Consider the following 18,754-nt stretch of genomic DNA (forward strand, 5'->3'; position numbering starts at 1 on the left):
CCAACCGCTACGCAGCCTTGTCTAACGACACTCCGGTCCATCCAGCGGATTCATCTGCGGCTTCGAGTCTCCCTGATACGGATCTTTTCGGCGCACAGTGCCTGCCGACACTGTTGCATCTCCTCCACCGGCTACATCTCCTGCACTGGGCCGCCGGTCTGCCGCCGGACTTGATCGGCGGCCGTCATCCCGGTCAAAAACCTCCGCTTCCCGACGTAGGATCCTGAAGGAGGCTGTGCTCAGACGGTCCGGAGGCCGTCTCCACCATGCACCGTCAGGTAGCCCTTCTGTCAGGTCTGTTACTGCTACTCCAACACAACACTCAACAGCTCACACACTCCATCCTCAGTCCGCACGCAGTGTTGAAGCAAATTCTGCTCAGTCCTGCTCTGGAACCCCACAACCAGCATCTCCTCGTCCTCTTTTCTCCCCAACCACACTAATAATTGGTGACTCCATAACCAGAAACCTCCGTTTCTTTAACGCTACCACTCGCTGCTTCCCCGGTGCCACCACGGCTGACATTTAAAAAAAACTCCAGGACCTGATGCCATCGCTCCCGTCCTCCATCACAAGAGTGATAGTCCATGTCGGAACAAATGACACAGCTCTTCGGCAGTCTGAGCTGACAAAATTAGATTTTAACCGTCTTCTTAACTTTTTAAAGCAGTGCGGAAAGTCCGTTTTTATCTCTGGTCCCATTCCCACAGTCGGTCGCGGTGCTGGCCGCTTCAGTAGACTCCTTGGCCTCCACGACTGGCTCCAGTCCGCCTGCAGGGCTCACCGTGTGTTTTATGTGGATAATTTTAATATTTTCTGGCAAAGAATGTCTCTTTTTAAGACAGACGGACTTCACCCAAACAAACGGGGCTCAGAAATGTTAGCTGCGCACATACAGCATGTGGTGCGGTCCACACATGACTTACGTGAATGACTCATCATTCATGCAGCACACCTGGACACACCACCGTCACTGAACAGATCTCTGCCTCACTGCCACAAACAACTGTCTCCACCTGCTGGCATGTAAAGCCGTCTGCTACCAGCGCTGTTCCACAGACTTCTATTCCTGTCATCATCACGCATAGACCAGTAAACCGAAATGTGCACATCCCACACAGAAATATAGTAATCTCTTAAGGATTAGGACAACTGCACCAACTCCAGCACCCAGAACAAACTCATTTAAAATGGCTCTCTTCAATGTGAGATCACTTTCAAGTAAGACTTTTATCTTAAATGATTTTATCTTGTCTGCAAATCTAGATTTTATGTTTTTAACTGAATCCTGGTTGCAAATGAATGACTATAGCCAGCTAGCTGAACTGTGTCCGCCTCAATATGATTGCTTTAGTCAACCGAGGGTCAGTGGTCGTGGTGGTGGGCTAGTGAGCGTGTATAGGAAAAATTTTAAATGTCATCAAGTACGCTGTGATGAATTTAGCTCCTTTGAAGTTCTCACTCTTAAACTTGGAGGGCTGCAACCTATCATATTTGTTATAATTTATCGCCCCCCAAAACCGCCTGGAGGATTTTTATCAGAACTTCCTGAATTTTTATCTACTCTGGTTTTAAATTATGACAGAATTGTTCTTTGTGGCGATTTTAATATTCATGTTGATGACCCCACCAATGTTAATGCAACTGACTTTTTAAATATGGCCACTTCTTTTAACTTCAAACAACATGTCAAAGGGCAAACACATAACCGTGGTCATACACTGGACTTGGTTTTTACCCTGGGTGTCAGCATTTCCTCTGTGGAATTAGTGGACATGACCATATCTGACCACAGATGTATTGTTTTTAGCTGCGATTCGCCTGTTACTCACGCCGCCTCACCAAGCTCCGTGTGTTGTCGCATCTTTAATGAACAAAGTGTTTCAAAGTTTTGCGCAGTCTTTCAGAGCCAAAGCCAACACCTGTCTGATTCCAACACCAACAATCTGGTTGATCACTTCAATCATATCTGCTTGTCGTCACTAAATATTACTGCTCCTCTAAAGGTTAGGCCTACGTCTAAAGCTAGTAAACAACCCTGGATAAATGACAGCATTCGCAGCCTAAAAAGGGAATGCAGGAAAGCAGAGCGCAGATGGAAAAAATCCAGTCTCCAAGTCCATTACCTCAGTCTGAAGGATTTATTAATTAACTACAATAAATGGTTAAGGATGCGAGAACACACTATTTTTCTGAACTCATTACTACACATAAACACAATCCCAGGTTTCTGTTTAAGACTGTGGATCAGCTGGTAAACCCAACCCCTCCTTGTGCCTCAGCTGGAAGTAATGATGACTGTGAATTGTTTTTATCTTATTTTACCAATAAGGTGGTGTCAATCAGAGCCTCTATTACCCCCGTGGCCTCTTACTCAGAGGTTCCTCACCAGCAACAACAGAGTTTTAACCAGTTTTATCCCATCGACTTGTCTGAGCTTTTAAAAACAATATCACAAATGAGAGTGTCCTCCAGCCCACTTGATATAATACCTACAAAATTTTTACTAAAGTAATAGATTCTGTTGGGCCCCATTTGATCTCTGTTTTCAACAGCTCCCTATCTACTGGTTGTGTCCCTGATTATTTTAAAACGGCTTGCGTGAACCCACTTTTAAAGAAACCTGGTTTAGATCCCTCCCTCCCACAAAATTTTAGACCAATTTCAAAACTGCCTTTTATTGCAAAGATTCTAGAAAGAATTGTGTCCAAACAGCTGCTCACTGTGCTGGAAAATAACAAAATATTTGAAAAGTTTCAGTCTGGTTTTAGGAAGTACCACAGCACTGAGACTGCCCTGCTTAAAGTCACCAATGACCTTTTAATGTCTGCTGATGAAGGTATGTGCTCAGTCCTTGTACTCCTGGACCTTAGCGCTGCTTTTGACACCATTGATCACAACATCATGTTAGACAGACTGAGGCACTGGGTGGGGATCTCTGGTACTGCTCTAGAATGGTTTTCATCCTACCTGTCAAATAGGAAGTTTTGCGTGTCTGTAAACAACTATGTCTCTCATTCTGTCCAGTTAAATATGGTGTGCCTCAGGGGTCGGTCTTAGGACCCATTTTGTTTTCCTTGTATCTGCTTCCCCTTGGACATATTATCCATAAACATGGCATTTCTTTTCATATTTATGCTGATGACACACAAATATACTTGCCCGTCAGATCCACAGACCCTGGAATGCTGAGTTCACTTAACAACTGCCTTTGTGAAGTTAAAAAATGGATGTCAAATAATTTCCTCCAGCTGAACTCAGACAAAACAGAAATCCTGGTCATCGGGTCCCAGCAGATGGCAAATCAAATACTGCCATCTGCTGGTTCCCTAGTAAATCACATTAAGCCTGTGGCAAAGAACCTTGGTGTTTGGTTTGATAGTAATTTAAATTTCGAGCAGCACACCACAAAGCTTGTTCAATCATGTTTTTATCAACTTAGAAATATAGCTAAAATTCGATCTATGTTAACTTTTAAGGACACCGAGACCATTTTACACGCCTTCATCTCATCACGCCTGGATTATTGCAACAGCCTTTTCACCTGTTTAACCCAAAAATCTATTGATCGACTCCAGACTGTCCAGAACTCAGCTGCCAGGCTTTTAACCAGAACAAAGAAATATGACCACATTACTCCTATTTTAGCTTCATTACACTGGCTCCCAGTATGTTTTAGAATTGACTTTAAAATTCTATTGATCACTTTTAAAGCTCTTCATGGCCTCTCGCCTTGTTATATTTCTGACCTTTTAGTCCCATACGCACCAGCACGTACCTTGAGATCCTCGGGCAGAGGTCTGTTGTCTGTTCCAGAGTCTCGACTGAAAACTAAAGGGACAGAGCGTTTGCTGTCAGGGCCCCGAGGCTCTGGAACAGCCTGCCCAAGGAAATCAGGTCGGCTGAGTCAGTGAACTCTTTTAAGTCCCTTCTTAAAACATACTTTTATAGGAGAGCTTTTCCCGATCTTATTTGACTTTATTTTATCCCTTTTATTTTATTGTATTTTACTAATTTTATATTAAATTTTCATGCTCTTATCTTTTTTTTGTATTATTCTTTACACTTGTTAAAGCACTTTGTAACTTGTTTTTGAAAAGTGCTCTACAAATAAGGATTATTATTATTATTATAACACACGAAATTTGCTGCCGTTGGTCTTGCTGGTCTTTCCAGAATGGCAAAATTAGGACAGCTACATCATCAAAACAGTCCCCAACCGCTGCATTTAACATTTGGGCTACGTTGTTAACCTGTGAATGGTGATATGAAATGTTAGTGTAATTAAAAAATTTAAAAATCCTACATGTTAACCGAAGTCACGCAGAACTCGCACGTTAAAGACTTACAACAAACATGCTGTAGTCAGGGAGTTTTCTCCTGTCGGGGCAAGGAGACTTCTCTGGTTAGTGTGGTTCATAGTACATCTGTGGTCCAATGCTTGCTACTATTTGTATGAAAGAAGACTCATACAAAATACCAACAAATAAATGTACTGCACACAGTTGCAAATAAAACGCATATTAAATTTTATTTAACCACATTTTTTGTGAATCACTGTTTACAAAGAGGAACATATAAGAATAAGAATTGCTTTTTAAAAATTAAATTTCTTTCCCCCAGAAGGCAAAGAAATTAATATTTTTAATGTATTAAGGTACAGTTTGTCCCTTCAAGTGACATTCATTATGAAAGCTTTTAAAAAATTATTCTTTGCTTGTCATGCATTAATTCTACTGCTTATAATCAATAAAACTGATTATGTGTCTGTTGTATAAGTGAGATATGCGAGTAATAACATCAGTTTTACTGAAGAATAGCCTTTGTTGTTTATCTGCAGTAATTAATGTCATGGCAGCGTATAGCTCAGACTTTACTGTGAGACGCTACTCAGAATTTCCCACTGCTGTCAACAGGGCTGAAGGGTTTTGCAGAGTCTGCCATGAAAGCCTCAATCTCCTCCACGGTGCGTGGGACGCAGGTCAGCAGCTCTACACCATCCGCTGTCACTGCAATGTCATCTTCAATGCGAACCTGCACAGTAGTGACAGCAGTCAGTCAAACACAGAACAATCAAAGCCGGAGACTTTCAAAGGCAAACCTCAGTCACTGAAAAATGTACATTCACAAAGTTTTAAAGACCATTTAGTCAAGTGTGAATGTACCACAATACTTACTATTTTTGTGTAATTTCATAATATTGATTCTTATCATAATTTATGGTAAATCGTCAACCTAATGATCAGACACAGAAAGTCCAACAGGGAAAGATATATGAGTGGTTAGACAGCGGCACCGGTTTATTTCCATTTTATCTAAACTAAAAGTGAATGTTAAAATGATCAGCAATGAAGTTGGTGATTTAAGATTGCATGGATTTTCATTAAATAAGATTGATCACCATTTTGACTCCGACATAAAAATCTTCAAAAAGGCCAAATTCCCATGCCAATTCTTGTCCGTTTTTACAGAGGAGCATCCTGACTGGAAAACTGGCATGGGATGTGCACGGCCCAAGACCAGAAGGCTCTGCAATGGGTGATTAAAACTGCTCAGAAGATCGTTGGTACCCATCTCCTGAGCATCAGTGATATCGGTGAGGTGCCTACGCAGAGCCCAAATGATACTAAAGGACAGTACCCACCCAGCCACAGCGTGTTCACCCTGCTGCCTTCTGGGAAGAGCTATAGAAGTTTCTGCTGCCACACCTCCAGACTGCAGAGCAGCTTTTGCCCCCCAAGCTATCAGACTCTTAAACTCTAATTCATTCTCACTGCTCCATTGATCACTGAATATTGTTTATTTCTGTTTACCATTTTTATGATTGCTTCTGTACTAATGTATATTGTCTGCTATGTAGCAGAAAGGAGTTACAAAGCTCAATTTCATTATATAATCTGTTATATTCACATTGTTGGATTATTTGACATTGCATTAAGTGACATTACTTTTAGCACCACAGTAGCACATTTATGAAACTATATTCAAAAACTATGAAAAGAAAAGTTTTCTTAATCCTGTGGAAAATTAGATTCATTTCTATTACAGCTCCTGAGAATCTCAATTCAACAAACATAACCAAATAAAACTGTAGACTGACCCCTCCAAAGCCGCGGAAGCGAGCCAGCACTTGGTTGTTGATGAAACAGCTCTGGGCGGGGTTGGCCAGGGCCTGGTCCAGCAGGTGGTTGATGAAATATATGCCGGGCTCCACGGTGAGGACCATCCTCTCCTGCACCAGGCGGCCCATTCGAAGACTCTTCAGTCCAGGCTCATCAACACGCTCCACCCCCTGGACAACAGTAGTTTGTTAAAACCACAGCTTAAAAAAATACTAACTTTGTGCTAACATTTTTTGAAAATAGCACTGAACTAGTATTTCTTTTTATTTTGGATGAAAATATAGTAGTAGGATAACTGTAGCCCAGACTAAATGGAGGCATCGCTACAGTAAACCCTAATTAGATTAGATTTAATGCATTTTTCAAGTGTTAAATATAATTCATTTTTCTCTGGCAGCATAAAACAAAGAATTTACTTTGGCTGGGTTTCAGCTGAATCTTTAAGTCCAGTGCTCAAAATGTTTCCACCCACATAAGAAGATTGGTTCAGAGTGTGATTAGAGATCTGGCAAGTGGTCACTACATTAAGCCATCTTCTGTAGTTACTGAAACTAGCCAACAGCATCGTTTGGCATGTATCCAAAGACTGACTGAGCCCTGTATTCATATCCAGGAAGCTTTGCTTAACAGTGTATTCACACACTTACACCTTCTGCTGGTGAAGACTCAGCAGTTCCCCTGGAGCTACTGTGGGTAAACTGTCTTCTGTATTTAGTTGTCAGAAGAGCATAACTGTACAAACTGCTCCACCACAACCTGAAACCATCTGTGTTGAGACAACATTTCACCTTCCTCTCTCTACTGCACTCATCCTGAACTTTGATTCTCTTTTTGCTCAGCTCTCACTTCTGCACTTCTCTCTATTATTGATGACACATGAATATTGGAGGAACAGGGTTGTGTTTTCTTCTTCTTCTTCCTCTGTCTTTGAACTTTGACCGATACAACACTACCTACTGGTTGGTTGTGATGTGGTCAAATTTAAGTTCTGTTCTCACTTCAGGGTATCCTCCCACATCGTGAACGTCGATGCCCAGCAGGTGTCCCAGGCCGTGGGGCATGAAGACGGAGCCCAGGTGGACCTTCAACATGTCCTCCACGCTGCCATTCAGGATGGAAATCTTCACCAACTCCTCCAGGTGAACCCGGTCAGCCAGGCGGTGCATGTCAGTCCACTTTACACCTTCAACACAAACAGCATGGTTTATAAAGAACAAAAGGTTTTTTGTCTTGAACTTTACATTGAAGTATGTGTTTCTATAATATATTTACAAGCTAGGGCATAGAATAGGCGCAGACACTTCCCTACCAATATCCAGCAACTCATGAATTTTCCCTAAATATAACCGCTGTTGTCCGTCGGTATCTAGTCAATTTATTTACACCATGGTTAACAACTCTCAAGTCCAATGCATTTATACATTTTGAAAGATGCCCCCCAAAATGTGTCACAGTGGTTTGGTCCGCTGCCTACCTTTTAGGCCCTCAGTGACTTTATTTCTAAAAAGCAACTAGCAACAAATCTAGTGCGTTATTCAGACCATAAGGTGGGGAAGTGAGAAGTATACAAAAGTCTGTTATATTAGTCAAATTTTGTCCCCTTCATGCTGCTCAGAGTAATCTCAGTAAAGCCCCTTTTACACTGCACAGTACCAGCTCGACTCACCTCGCCTTTGTTTGGTTTTCCATTGTGGAAAAGTTGTACCTGTACCTGCTTCCAGGTACTTTTTTTCGTATCACCTCCATTGAGGTTCCAAGCGAGCTGAGGCGATACTAAAATGTGACGTGAAAACACAGCAGACTGCTGATTGGTCAGAGAGAATCGTCACTATTCACTGTGTCATCATTGCGCGCCCCAGACAGAGGCCAGCAGTAATTTCATCACTAAATCCACTTCTGAGAAGTTTTGAGGTGAGAAATCAACTGTGTACATTTCGAATATTGACAGCCTGCGGCAACCCGTGGGAGGAGCTGTCGAGGTCGGCCAGCCGCCCGCTCACAGAGCCCTCTGCTCCCACGGTCACACAGACCGCTGCAGCAACAACGGCAGAGGAAAAAACAGCTGGAAGGTTTTCATACCGCTTATTTGTCTGTTGAAACGTTTTAACTTAAATCAAGAGAAAGCTGTGTGGATCGCTGGTGTGTGTGTCGCATTGAACATTACGTCACGCAGTTGTGTGTGCCGTCGCTATGACGACCAGCTACATTGAGGGGTGCTATCTCTGGGTACTATCTGCAATAGAAAACAGAGGACGGCCAAACCGAGTCGAGTCAAGAAAACAAAAGCGCCATATGCGGTTCTCCCTCTCCTCTCGCACAGTGCACATGCAGGCAGGAGTGAGAGTAAATGACTATGGTTACAGTTTGTCTCGAAATCTTGCGACAACACATCATGAGAACAAGGTGGGGTGGTAGATAGGCAGCGTAGTTTGTAGTGATGAGATTGTTTTGTTCGTCTGTCCTACCCCCCAACAACAACAGAAGAAGATAAAATATTTAAGTACTTTTTGTCGGTCAGTAAAGGGTACTCAATAGTTAAACTCAAAAGACAATAACCTGGTTTGATGGCAGCCATGACAGTTCTGGAGGATTTGAGGACAGCTTCATAGATGGCCCTCTGATCTGGAGTGAACTTGCCGTTGGCTGGGAAGGAGCAGGTGATGTCAGAGGAGTAGCAGTAGTACTCTCCACCCATGTCAAACAGACTGCATGGGACAAAACATCCAAACTGATACAGTCAAATTTATTTCCAAAGTGTTTTGATCAGATAGTTAAAAACTGCTGAAAGCTACTTACCACATGTCTCCCTCTGTTATTGTCTTGTCATTCGGAGCCCCAGCGTGACCATAGTGGAGAATGGATGAGTTATTGCCCCTGTTAAACAATAACACAATATGTGAATTGAAAAACGAGATTGTATTGAATTGAAAAAAGATTGTTACATACATATATAGTTTGTCCATCTTATTATATGGAGTGAACCTTGAATATGTGGAATGGAAGTCTGAATATATTGAATGAAAGTCTGAATATATTGAATGAAAGTCGGAATATACTGAATGAAAGTCGGAATATACTGAATGAAAGTCGGAATATACTGAATGAAAGTCGGAATATACTGAATGAAAGTCGGAATATATTGAATGAAAGTCGGAATATATGAATGAAAGTCGGAATATACTGAATGAAAGTCGGAATATACTGAATGAAAGTCTGAATATACTGAATGAAGTCTGAATATATGGAAAGTCTGAATATATGGAATGAAAGTCTGAATATATGGAATGAAAGTCTGAATATATTGAATGAAAGTCTGAATATATTGAATGAAAGTCTGAATACATGAAGTGAAGTCTGAATATATGGAATGAAATCCGACGTCATTAACACATTGGCGCCAACTTGTGTTTTTGGTGTATAGTGTGACACTGTGAGCGAATCAGCAAGAAAGTGTACAGTGTCAGCAATTCTGAGCAATTAAGAGATTATAATACAATGGCGAATGCATGTACGACCCAGAATACCGGAAACCATATCCAGTACTGTTCTCCCGATTAAGAAATTTATTCTCTTTCATTGTGGAAGACCAAATGCAGGACAGCTGCCAGGCCAGGCAGTTCCAGTTTATCAGGCAAACAGAAATACGCCTTTAACCTCACAGGTGCCCCAAACAACAGTACCCATGTACAATCTTCGTCTGTCCACCCAAAAGGGCTCAGGACACAGGCAGTAACAATAGAATTGAATGCATTTGACTTGTTGTTTAAGATCCTGTGTTTAACCAGAAATAGCTGATATATCGCTTACTTCAAAGCCACTAAACTCCACTGTCAAAAACAGTCATTTTAATGTTACTGCTGCCAGGTTATTGTGTGATTTAAGCTTTTAAAGCTTTTAGTGTGACTTTGGTGTTCAAAAGAATAGTTCGGATCTGAACTAACTTAAGCTGTTCAGTGTGTGTTGAAGGCTTGTTTCTGTTTGCCTGAAAAACAGGAACTGTCCTGGGAAGTTTCCTGCATTCAGTCTTCCACGATGAAAGATTATTAATTACTTCATCAGACGAATGGTACTGGATATGATTCCCAGTATTTTGGCTCTTACATGTATTTGCCGGTGTGTTTGTAATCTCTTCATTGCTCCAAATAGCTGACACTAGATTTCTTGCTGATTCGCTCATAGTGTCACACTTGTTATAGCCTTACGGATTAATCACATCGAAAACACAAGATGGCATCAGTGCCTTAATGATGTCAGATTTCATTCAATATCTAAACTTGTGGTGGTCGATTAACGTAATCATTTACGTCCCGCTGGCTGACATCACGTTAATTGTTACCGTTGACTGCAAATATGTTACATATTTATTGTTGATCATGTAACGTTACAGTTTTATTTAGTTAACACTGGTTTGAGAGTCTGCAGGGTGTGTTGACTTACAGTATTTAATAAGCTGTCATTAATTGCATTGCACATTACATGGTTGTGCTCACACACACGCACGCACACACACACAACTACAAGGTGGTATTTGCATTGAATATAAATTATATAAAGTAAAATATTTGAATGAAATAATGTATTTCAATATCGTCAAAGGGGTTCCAATGTTTCACAATTTTAGCTTTTTCAAGCTCTTAATTTGAAAACGAATATAGCTTTCATCCACTGACCACTAAACCCGCTAATCATTACACATGGCCTTTAATACAAAAGGTCAGTGCATGATTAGCACAATGTTGTCTTGAAATTCCTCATCCATAATGATCACAGTTACCCTGCAACAAAGAGGAATTTGATGGTGGTTTGGCCAATAAGCCAATCGGGATGCTGAAAGGCTACAGACTTCAACTTCCGCTGTGCCACAGAGACTTACAGGATGTTCTGCATTATACTGTAAAGTGTTTATAATATTTAGTTAGTAATGCTCTGTCCTACATGTGAAGATGGCATTTGATGGTGTTTGGTCTAAATATATGAACTAATGGCAACTTTAACCTCAACACAATCTTTTATTTCATTAATAACAACATCCTTATTTTACCTGGTGTGTAATTAATCAATTAAGGAAGTAATTATGGTAAGTATCTGAGTAAGACTGTAATTATGCTTGTCTAGATTCAAGCGAACGTGCACGGATGTCACGCGTACACGTTTGCATGCCATTTTTTTAATGCTTTGTTATATCAGCTTGCTAGACGCACAGTCCGCCCAACACATAGTTGAGATTTGAAAGTTGTGCGTATCAGCTCTTCTGCAACCTACCACGTTACATGCACCTTTGGAGAAGCCTAATTTCAGCTTCAGTCGGAAATGAAATGGGTGAACATTCATTGACAAAGCCTTACGTTCCACAGATACAGGTGTAGGAGGTGTGGCGCATGCCCCCTTTATTGTAGCAGTAGTGCTGGAACAGGCTGCAAAGGAAAAAAACCCAGTAAGAAAAAGGAATGTAAACGATTTCAACACAGCAAAGATCACAGAAAACTCTAATTAGCTGAAGGACTCTCGCTGCCCTCTTCCTGACTCCATGCCTTTTAAGAATTCATTCAGGACTCATTCTTTAATCATCACACGGTCAAGCATGTCAAACACTATGGATCTTGACAGCATCACAATGCTGTGTGAGAAGAGTCTTCCTATTTCTAATTACATAGCACAGGAAAATAAGCAAATTATTAAAAAAAACACACAGAAAAAAGCAGCCAAATATGGCTGACATTTGCTTTTTGTGGTGAATCAGAAACTCACACTCGTTTGACTGTGACACAATTTCCAACGTGATGAAAACTAACTTCTGAATCTAAATTGATCTAGGCTGAAACGGCCATGTCCACCTGACAGGTTTACCAGTGTCATTACATCGGCTATAAAGTAATATAACAAATATCATGTAGATATAAACGAGATGTCTTTATATGTCAGTCAGCTGTTTTACGTGTACTATGTCTTTTCACCAAACACGGACCTATACATCTCAGGCATGAAAAACAAGACAGTCCATTGACAAAATGCTCCACGTACCTCTCCATTTCATATTCCTTCTGTCCAGGCTTCACATGCTTCATGACCTACGTAGAAAAAGTGTGATTACCGTAAAATGTCAATAAATGGCCGAGTCCCAAATAGCCGCCTACCTCCTTTACTGGCCTGGTGTGGGAACATATTTTGACAAATAAACGCAGGTCTCCATTGAACGCCTATTTCAGTTTTGTGCAAAAGGAATTAAAGGCCTATCCCATATGGACGCCTGTCCCAAATATAGGCAGGGTCAATTCACTGATTAATCAAAGTTTTACAGTATATGTGAATAGCAACTTAAAACCTACTGGATAAAACCGTTGCAGACTCTTGTGAAATGGATGTCAATGTCAAACACATGCACAAAGCAGTAAACTCTCATGGTAGTTTCATGTAGTTTCATTGGGACACAAAGGTAAAAATCTACCTAAACTAAGCCTAACAGGAGGAAAACAATATTGACCGCTCATGGTAAGTGATTTCAGAGGACAGATAACACTGAGAGGTTAACTGCTCCTCAACCCCTGAAGAGGTTATTCATGGTGATAAAGCGATATCCGGTGCTGAAGTAAAGATATTGCTTTAATGTTACAGCTTATTGGTCAAAGGCTATCTCTGTTAACAACTGGCCTTCGAGCTACGAGGTGAAGTTAAAATCGAAAGCATTTAAACAGTTTACAGCCTTTGAGGATCCTGACATCTTGAATCCTTTGGACGAGTTTTAAAGTCAATATGCAGCTTGGTACTTCGATACATTGGGTGTTTAATGCTTGTTTGTGCTTAATATTTGAGAAACCTTGCAGATGATGTGTCTAGAAGAGAAAGATCTTACCATTTTATGGGCTTCACTGGAAATCCGGTTGGTGTAGCGCAGGACCTCCAGCTCCATATCAGTCTTAATCAGACGGCTGCAGACACAGACAGACCAGCGCTCTCATTCTGATCATTGCCATATCAGCACAGTATGATTAATATGCAGCCAAACAGGATTCAGAACTCATATAGCTATCACACTGAGCTGAAGGAATACAGTATCTGGACTATGATGACTCAAATAGAGACATTTTTGAAATATACACTGCTAATGCAGTAACAGAGACCAAATGTCTGGCAGATGATCCTCCATCATTTTCAGGAACACTGTATATAAATGACACCTGCAATTTCTTGAAATTCCAGTGGGAAACCTTCTCAAAATATTCTGCAGAAAGTGTTTCAGACCATAATAAAATGTAATACATTCTTTGATTTAAACCTAGGCTTTAAGACTATGTTAGAACTGAAGCTGTTTGCCTGCTGATCTTACAATTTCTCATTCATTTGTGTTAAGAAAGTGGTAGCTGCACCTTAGATGGCTAGATACTGGAGAGTAGTAAGGACTTCTACAATAATATCATAAGACAGTGGTACCCATTAGTAACAGTAATAAAAGTACAAAGAAACGGCCCATTAAAAGGGAGCCATGCAAGCTCCACAACGAAAAAAGGGGCAGGGGGGTTCAACGAAGTCTTTCTCCCCAGGAGGTGTGCCTGAAAAGCATTCCTCCTTATATCAGAAAATGTCAATTCATCTCAGGGGTGCAAACTCTAATGCCAAGGACAACCATGCGAGCACGAAGTCCATTAAATCCGTGCAGACTGGCTTGTAATTCTAAGAGGGGAAAAAACAAGCCAAAGAAAAGATAGGAGGATTGCACAATTACATGACTGGGCAGCTGTAAGTGCCAAGGTTTGTGAGTTAAAGGTAGCAAAATCTGACTGATGAAACTGAGAGACTACAATACATTCTTTATTCTCATCTTAAGTGGGCTCTCTGAATAATATTATAAATCACATTTTAATGACTTACCATTCCACAATGACTGGGTGTAAAAGAGTGTTGTTCACTTGGAAGCTGATAAAACAAGAACAACAAGAAACAGAAGCATAATAAATATAAATGAAGCTTTGGTGAAAGTTCAGTGTTCTGCCTTTGTTCCTCTATGGGGGCGGCTGTGGCTCAGGAGGTAGAGGCCGTTAATCGGAAGGTCGGCGGTTCAATCCCTGGCTCCCCCTGGTTGCGTGTCGAAGTGTCCTTGGGCAAGATACTGAACCCCGATTTGCCCCTGGCGGCTATTCCGCCAGTGTATGAGTGAGTGTGAATGTTAGTTTCCGTTTGAGCACTTAGGCTCAGTGTATGAATGTGTGTGACTGGTGAATGCAGATGTAGTGTAAAAGCGCTTTGAGTGGTCGAAAAGACTAGAAAGGCGCTATACAAGTACGGAGCATTTACATTTACATATGGGTGAACGTCTATTTCCTGCTGTTCTATTGTGTTTCTGAAGTCCACATACTGACCAATGATCCTTCTGCCCGTGGTCCTTGAAGTGTCATTACAATTCTGTCATTCTGTCTTTCAGGCGTACTACTGCACAACACACCTGCTCGCCGTCACCACCATGACCTCCAGAATGTCCAGCGAGGTTCAACTGAAAGTTTCCTCTAACCACCTGCTAGCTTTAGGCTCCAGGAGGATCCTATCCTACTTCCTATGTGCATATGTGCCTACGCTTAAAAGATGCTTCATCGATGGAGTCAAATGGCCAAAAATGTTTCCTCTCTTCAATAAATACTGTTATACACTTCCAACTGAACTCTCCTTATTGAAATGCAATGTGATGCAAATTGATACATTAGCTTTGAAATAAGTATATGAGACTTAGTGTTCCAGTTAGGGTCAGAGTGTAGAATAGATAAAATGGTGTAATGTATGCAGTTAAAAAAACAAAAGAACAAAGACGCGCTAAGACAGTAAGATTGCCATTAATTGACAAGCAAAAGCAAGATTGTTGCTTAATTAAATCATATTCAGAATTAAGTTAATCAGCAACAATTGGTATGCATGAGTCTGTTGTATCCTTGGTTATAACAGAGAAAACAAAAACCTCCCAAAACAAAGTATAATTATGTTAATGCAAAGTGATGCCAATTAAACATACCGACTAATTCCTTCAAAGGAGCTTCGCGGCAGATGCTCCCGCTATCTGTATTCTGTCCTCGCTGCATGGAGGAAAAACACAAACACAAAAAAGTGCTTTCCAATGTCACTACAGTACAATCAGTTGGTTTATATCCATTTTATTAATGACACCTATTTTCTAATGACAGATGGACTGTAGAGGATGTAGAACTAGTAAAAGGAGTTTGCACTAATTCTCACACTGCACTTTTTAGCAGCAGGTCAACATATTAATCAGGTTTTTAAAAGTTCTAACTACACTCTGCTAAACAGAGAAGCCAATAGCATACCAGTGTTAGGAGCACTGCTGGTCCCAGGTTGGACAGGACATCAACTATCTGCAAGGAAGCAGACAGAGAGCAATGAGAAGACTGAGACACACAGTAGGGGAGACGATTCAACAAGCACCAGTTTACTTCTGGTCTCGGCTGCAGAATAAAGGTCACTGTGTCAGACGCCGTTGTGGCTATGTGGCATCTCTGCTACTCAGCAACATACCTCAAGTGCAAATTGGCACAATAATCCCAGGAAAACAAGCAGTGTGACAGCGAACAGACAGGGAGACAGCTTCACACAACATGCTGGAAACTCAGGTAAACTCCCGTGCAACATTACAGTAATATTTTTATCAGCCTGACGTTGAACTAACCCATGCTTGTTACATGATAACGTTACATTTACTGCATTTATAAAAAAATAAGTATTGTTCTGTTTTAGGTCCTTCTGCAGGCAACATTTCCAGCTCAATGCTGAACACCACCAACTGATTTCTTTGACTAAATGGCAGTATTAGTTAAACAAATCCTGAGGCAACCATTATATAATTTAATGTTTTCTAAAATTATACTGCAGTGTTGAGCTGCTATTGCTACATGGAAGATCTGAATGTTGAAGGAAGTGATCATTTGAATCTTAACCTGTAACTAATTAGGAAATCTAACACCTCAGGCAGATGCTGAGATTTAAAAATACCAGAAAAATCATCAGTAGGATGAGTCATCAAAAGGTCACAGTGTAAATGTAGAAATGAATGTCATCATTTCAAATGCAAACTTCTAAATGAGTAGTTGGCCAGTGAAAGCTGTTATATTATAAGCTGATTATATTATTTTGATTTGTCAACACGCACACCTCCAAAATAGCACAGAAGCTGTCAAGCCTCCAACATAGTTCCCTGGGAATCGGCTGCCAACACCGATACACATGACTGTTTTCCCAAACTCTTAAAATAAGCGATTACAGACAGTCTGAACAGGAACGTATGTTTTAGACTAGGCCGTTAAAATGAAGAGAATGAAGCTGCTGGTTACACATTTAAATTAACATTCAAATGAAAAGTCTTCAGAGAATTTGATGGTTGATCTATGTAAGAGGTACGCACACATGGGAGACTTGTTCTACCAAATGAATTATTAGTGTGTGCTTTGTGTGAGCCCAACTACTGTCCACATTTTCTCAGACAACAGCCATATCTGATATCGTGGACTGGTGGCCTGATCATCTGCTCACACAAATGAGTGCACATGACCCAAACATCCAATCACACGTAACCACCAACAGGCCTCAAAGATGTTCTATGCAAGTTAATTTTTATCTATATCCCTTTGAATATTGTGACAAATATGTTTGGCTGAAAAGGCTTCATAATTGAATTTTACTTGACATGTTTGGCCGAGGAGATGTAAAAATGTCTGCAACGTCACCCTCTACTGTAGGAGGTCCTAGTACAAACCTAATATTGGTCCTTTCACCTTTAAAAATCTGTCTACAGAAGAACTGATGTCCTTTGCTGTAACTTTACAGCTCGTGACTGAACATCAAGGTTCAGTTACTGCACAGAAAAAGTTCACACACGCACACACACACACACACACACACACACACACACAGTTAAGACCAGCACCAACACAGACTTACATCACAGGTGTAATGCACCTCATCAACAGCATACTTCCCCTTGAAGTGCTCTTTAGGAAAGATCCTGTCAACAGAAAATTACAGTCAACAAACATGAGAACTTAAAAACATAAAACAGGGTTAGACACTAGCAAAACTGGACGAAGATCAGAGGGAGAAAGCAACACTAATGACAAACTCGGCACATTCAAGTGCAAATAACAAGAAAAGGAATTTGTTATTTTTAGACACAAGTCAGATGACAAACATGTTTTGGAGTTTGAAGATCAGTGGAAAGTGAACATGTGACATGGTCAAGAGTCTGCAGTTTATTTCCAGATCATGATGTCTGGTTTGGAGTCTGTAACACTGTATGCTTCATTCCTTATAATCCACAATCTATCCGCACATAATTCAATACAAATGTGTAAAATAGTCATGTTCTTCTGTAAGAAGAAAAGTTGTTTTGTCAAGGTTGTGTTTTTTGACCATTTGCAAGAGGGTGAATAATTTCTAAAAGATGCAATAACTAAACAAGCAAATAAATACAACTAATACTAGCACTCTTCTTACATGTGTGTGTGGACTGGAAATACTGGCTTTGGTAGCAGTAGAGTCAAACATGTCTGAGTTGGTTTGGGTGATGACAAATTAAGTCTTAAATGGTTCTGGGTGGTATTTACAATAAATAAACTAAATTCAAACACTTCTATAAAAACATGTTTATAGTGGATGTAAAATATGGAACTGTGTAGCGCATGACTTTGTCGGCCCTTTCTTCAGGTTACAGCTCAGGCTGTGGACCAGCTGGTGATGATTGTTGGCCATGTACACAGCTCTTTGAAGATTGTGTGACTCACTCTCCCATCCAAGTAGCATAGCTTTCAGGCAGTTTGGGAACAAAAAGGATGGATTTCCCAGAGTCCACATCAATGGCTCCATAACAGTCAGGCTCAGTTACTCCAAAAGCCCAGTGGAAGAAAGACTCCTGCAGAATTCAAGAATCATCCAGAGCATTAGTGAGGGAGATTATAATAGTCAGAAGAAGAAAGCAGGAAGTTAGCCAATGTTGGTCAGATTATTACAACAAAACAAAACATTGAATGTGTCATAAGCTTATGCTGGAGTGTCTGGAAAAACAGATCTTAGACATGAGTGATTTCTCTGCAGAGTCGCTGCCTACATATTTTTGACAGTGAGGTTAACAGTGCCAGAGAAGCTCAGAACTGGACTTGACTTTGAGAGAAGCTGGGTGAGGTTTTTGTGGGACCTTGATAAAATGCCTCTGGGCGCTTTAGCGACCGGGCACAACAAACTGAGAGGACACTGACACAGGACATGCTTGAGGATCATAGATGGATGAATTATACAAACCTTGCCCCCACCTCAGCCTCAGTTTTGTAACAATCCTGGAGTCAACTCAAGACTACTTACCTGCCTGAAAAGGAGGTCTGTGTCCGTGCAGTACCTCTGCTTCTGCTCTCCTCCCTGCAGCACCACCACTGACTGTGGCACCACTCCATCTTTGGCTTTCAGCCCTTGGCACAGTCGTCGACGGTTCTCTGCAAACAGGGCTGCAGACACCCGCAGGGTGTCATTACCAGCCAGTAGACAGGTCTGAAAGGACAGGGAGACAGAAGATAGGGTGGATCAGGGTGGAGTAGTGATTGGTGAGACTGACCCTCGGGACCCTGGGTCTGGATTAGGATTTCTTTGTCAAA

General features: G+C 41.0%; 1 protein-coding gene across 1 annotated transcript; it reads right to left on the reverse strand.

The window, feature by feature from the left end:
- Window positions 1-4,520: 4,520 nt before the first annotated feature.
- LOC119918814 (xaa-Pro dipeptidase-like) lies at window positions 4,521-18,650 on the reverse strand (the record flags this gene model as incomplete). The annotated part of the gene is given in 15 exon segments (XM_038739497.1): window positions 4,521-5,034; window positions 6,101-6,292; window positions 7,121-7,305; window positions 8,679-8,827; window positions 8,919-8,996; window positions 11,468-11,536; window positions 12,144-12,190; window positions 12,973-13,048; window positions 13,989-14,033; window positions 15,118-15,139; window positions 15,142-15,178; window positions 15,428-15,475; window positions 17,055-17,118; window positions 17,894-18,021; window positions 18,468-18,650. Coding segments are annotated over 15 exon segments (1,467 nt in total), but the record flags the coding sequence as incomplete, so codon positions are not given.
- Window positions 18,651-18,754: the final 104 nt, after the last annotated feature.

This window comes from Micropterus salmoides, unplaced genomic scaffold, assembly GCF_014851395.1.
Source record: "Micropterus salmoides isolate LMB-PRFRI ecotype aquatic unplaced genomic scaffold, ASM1485139v1 Ms_hic_scaffold_2434, whole genome shotgun sequence".
NCBI lineage: Eukaryota > Metazoa > Chordata > Actinopteri > Centrarchiformes > Centrarchidae > Micropterus > Micropterus salmoides.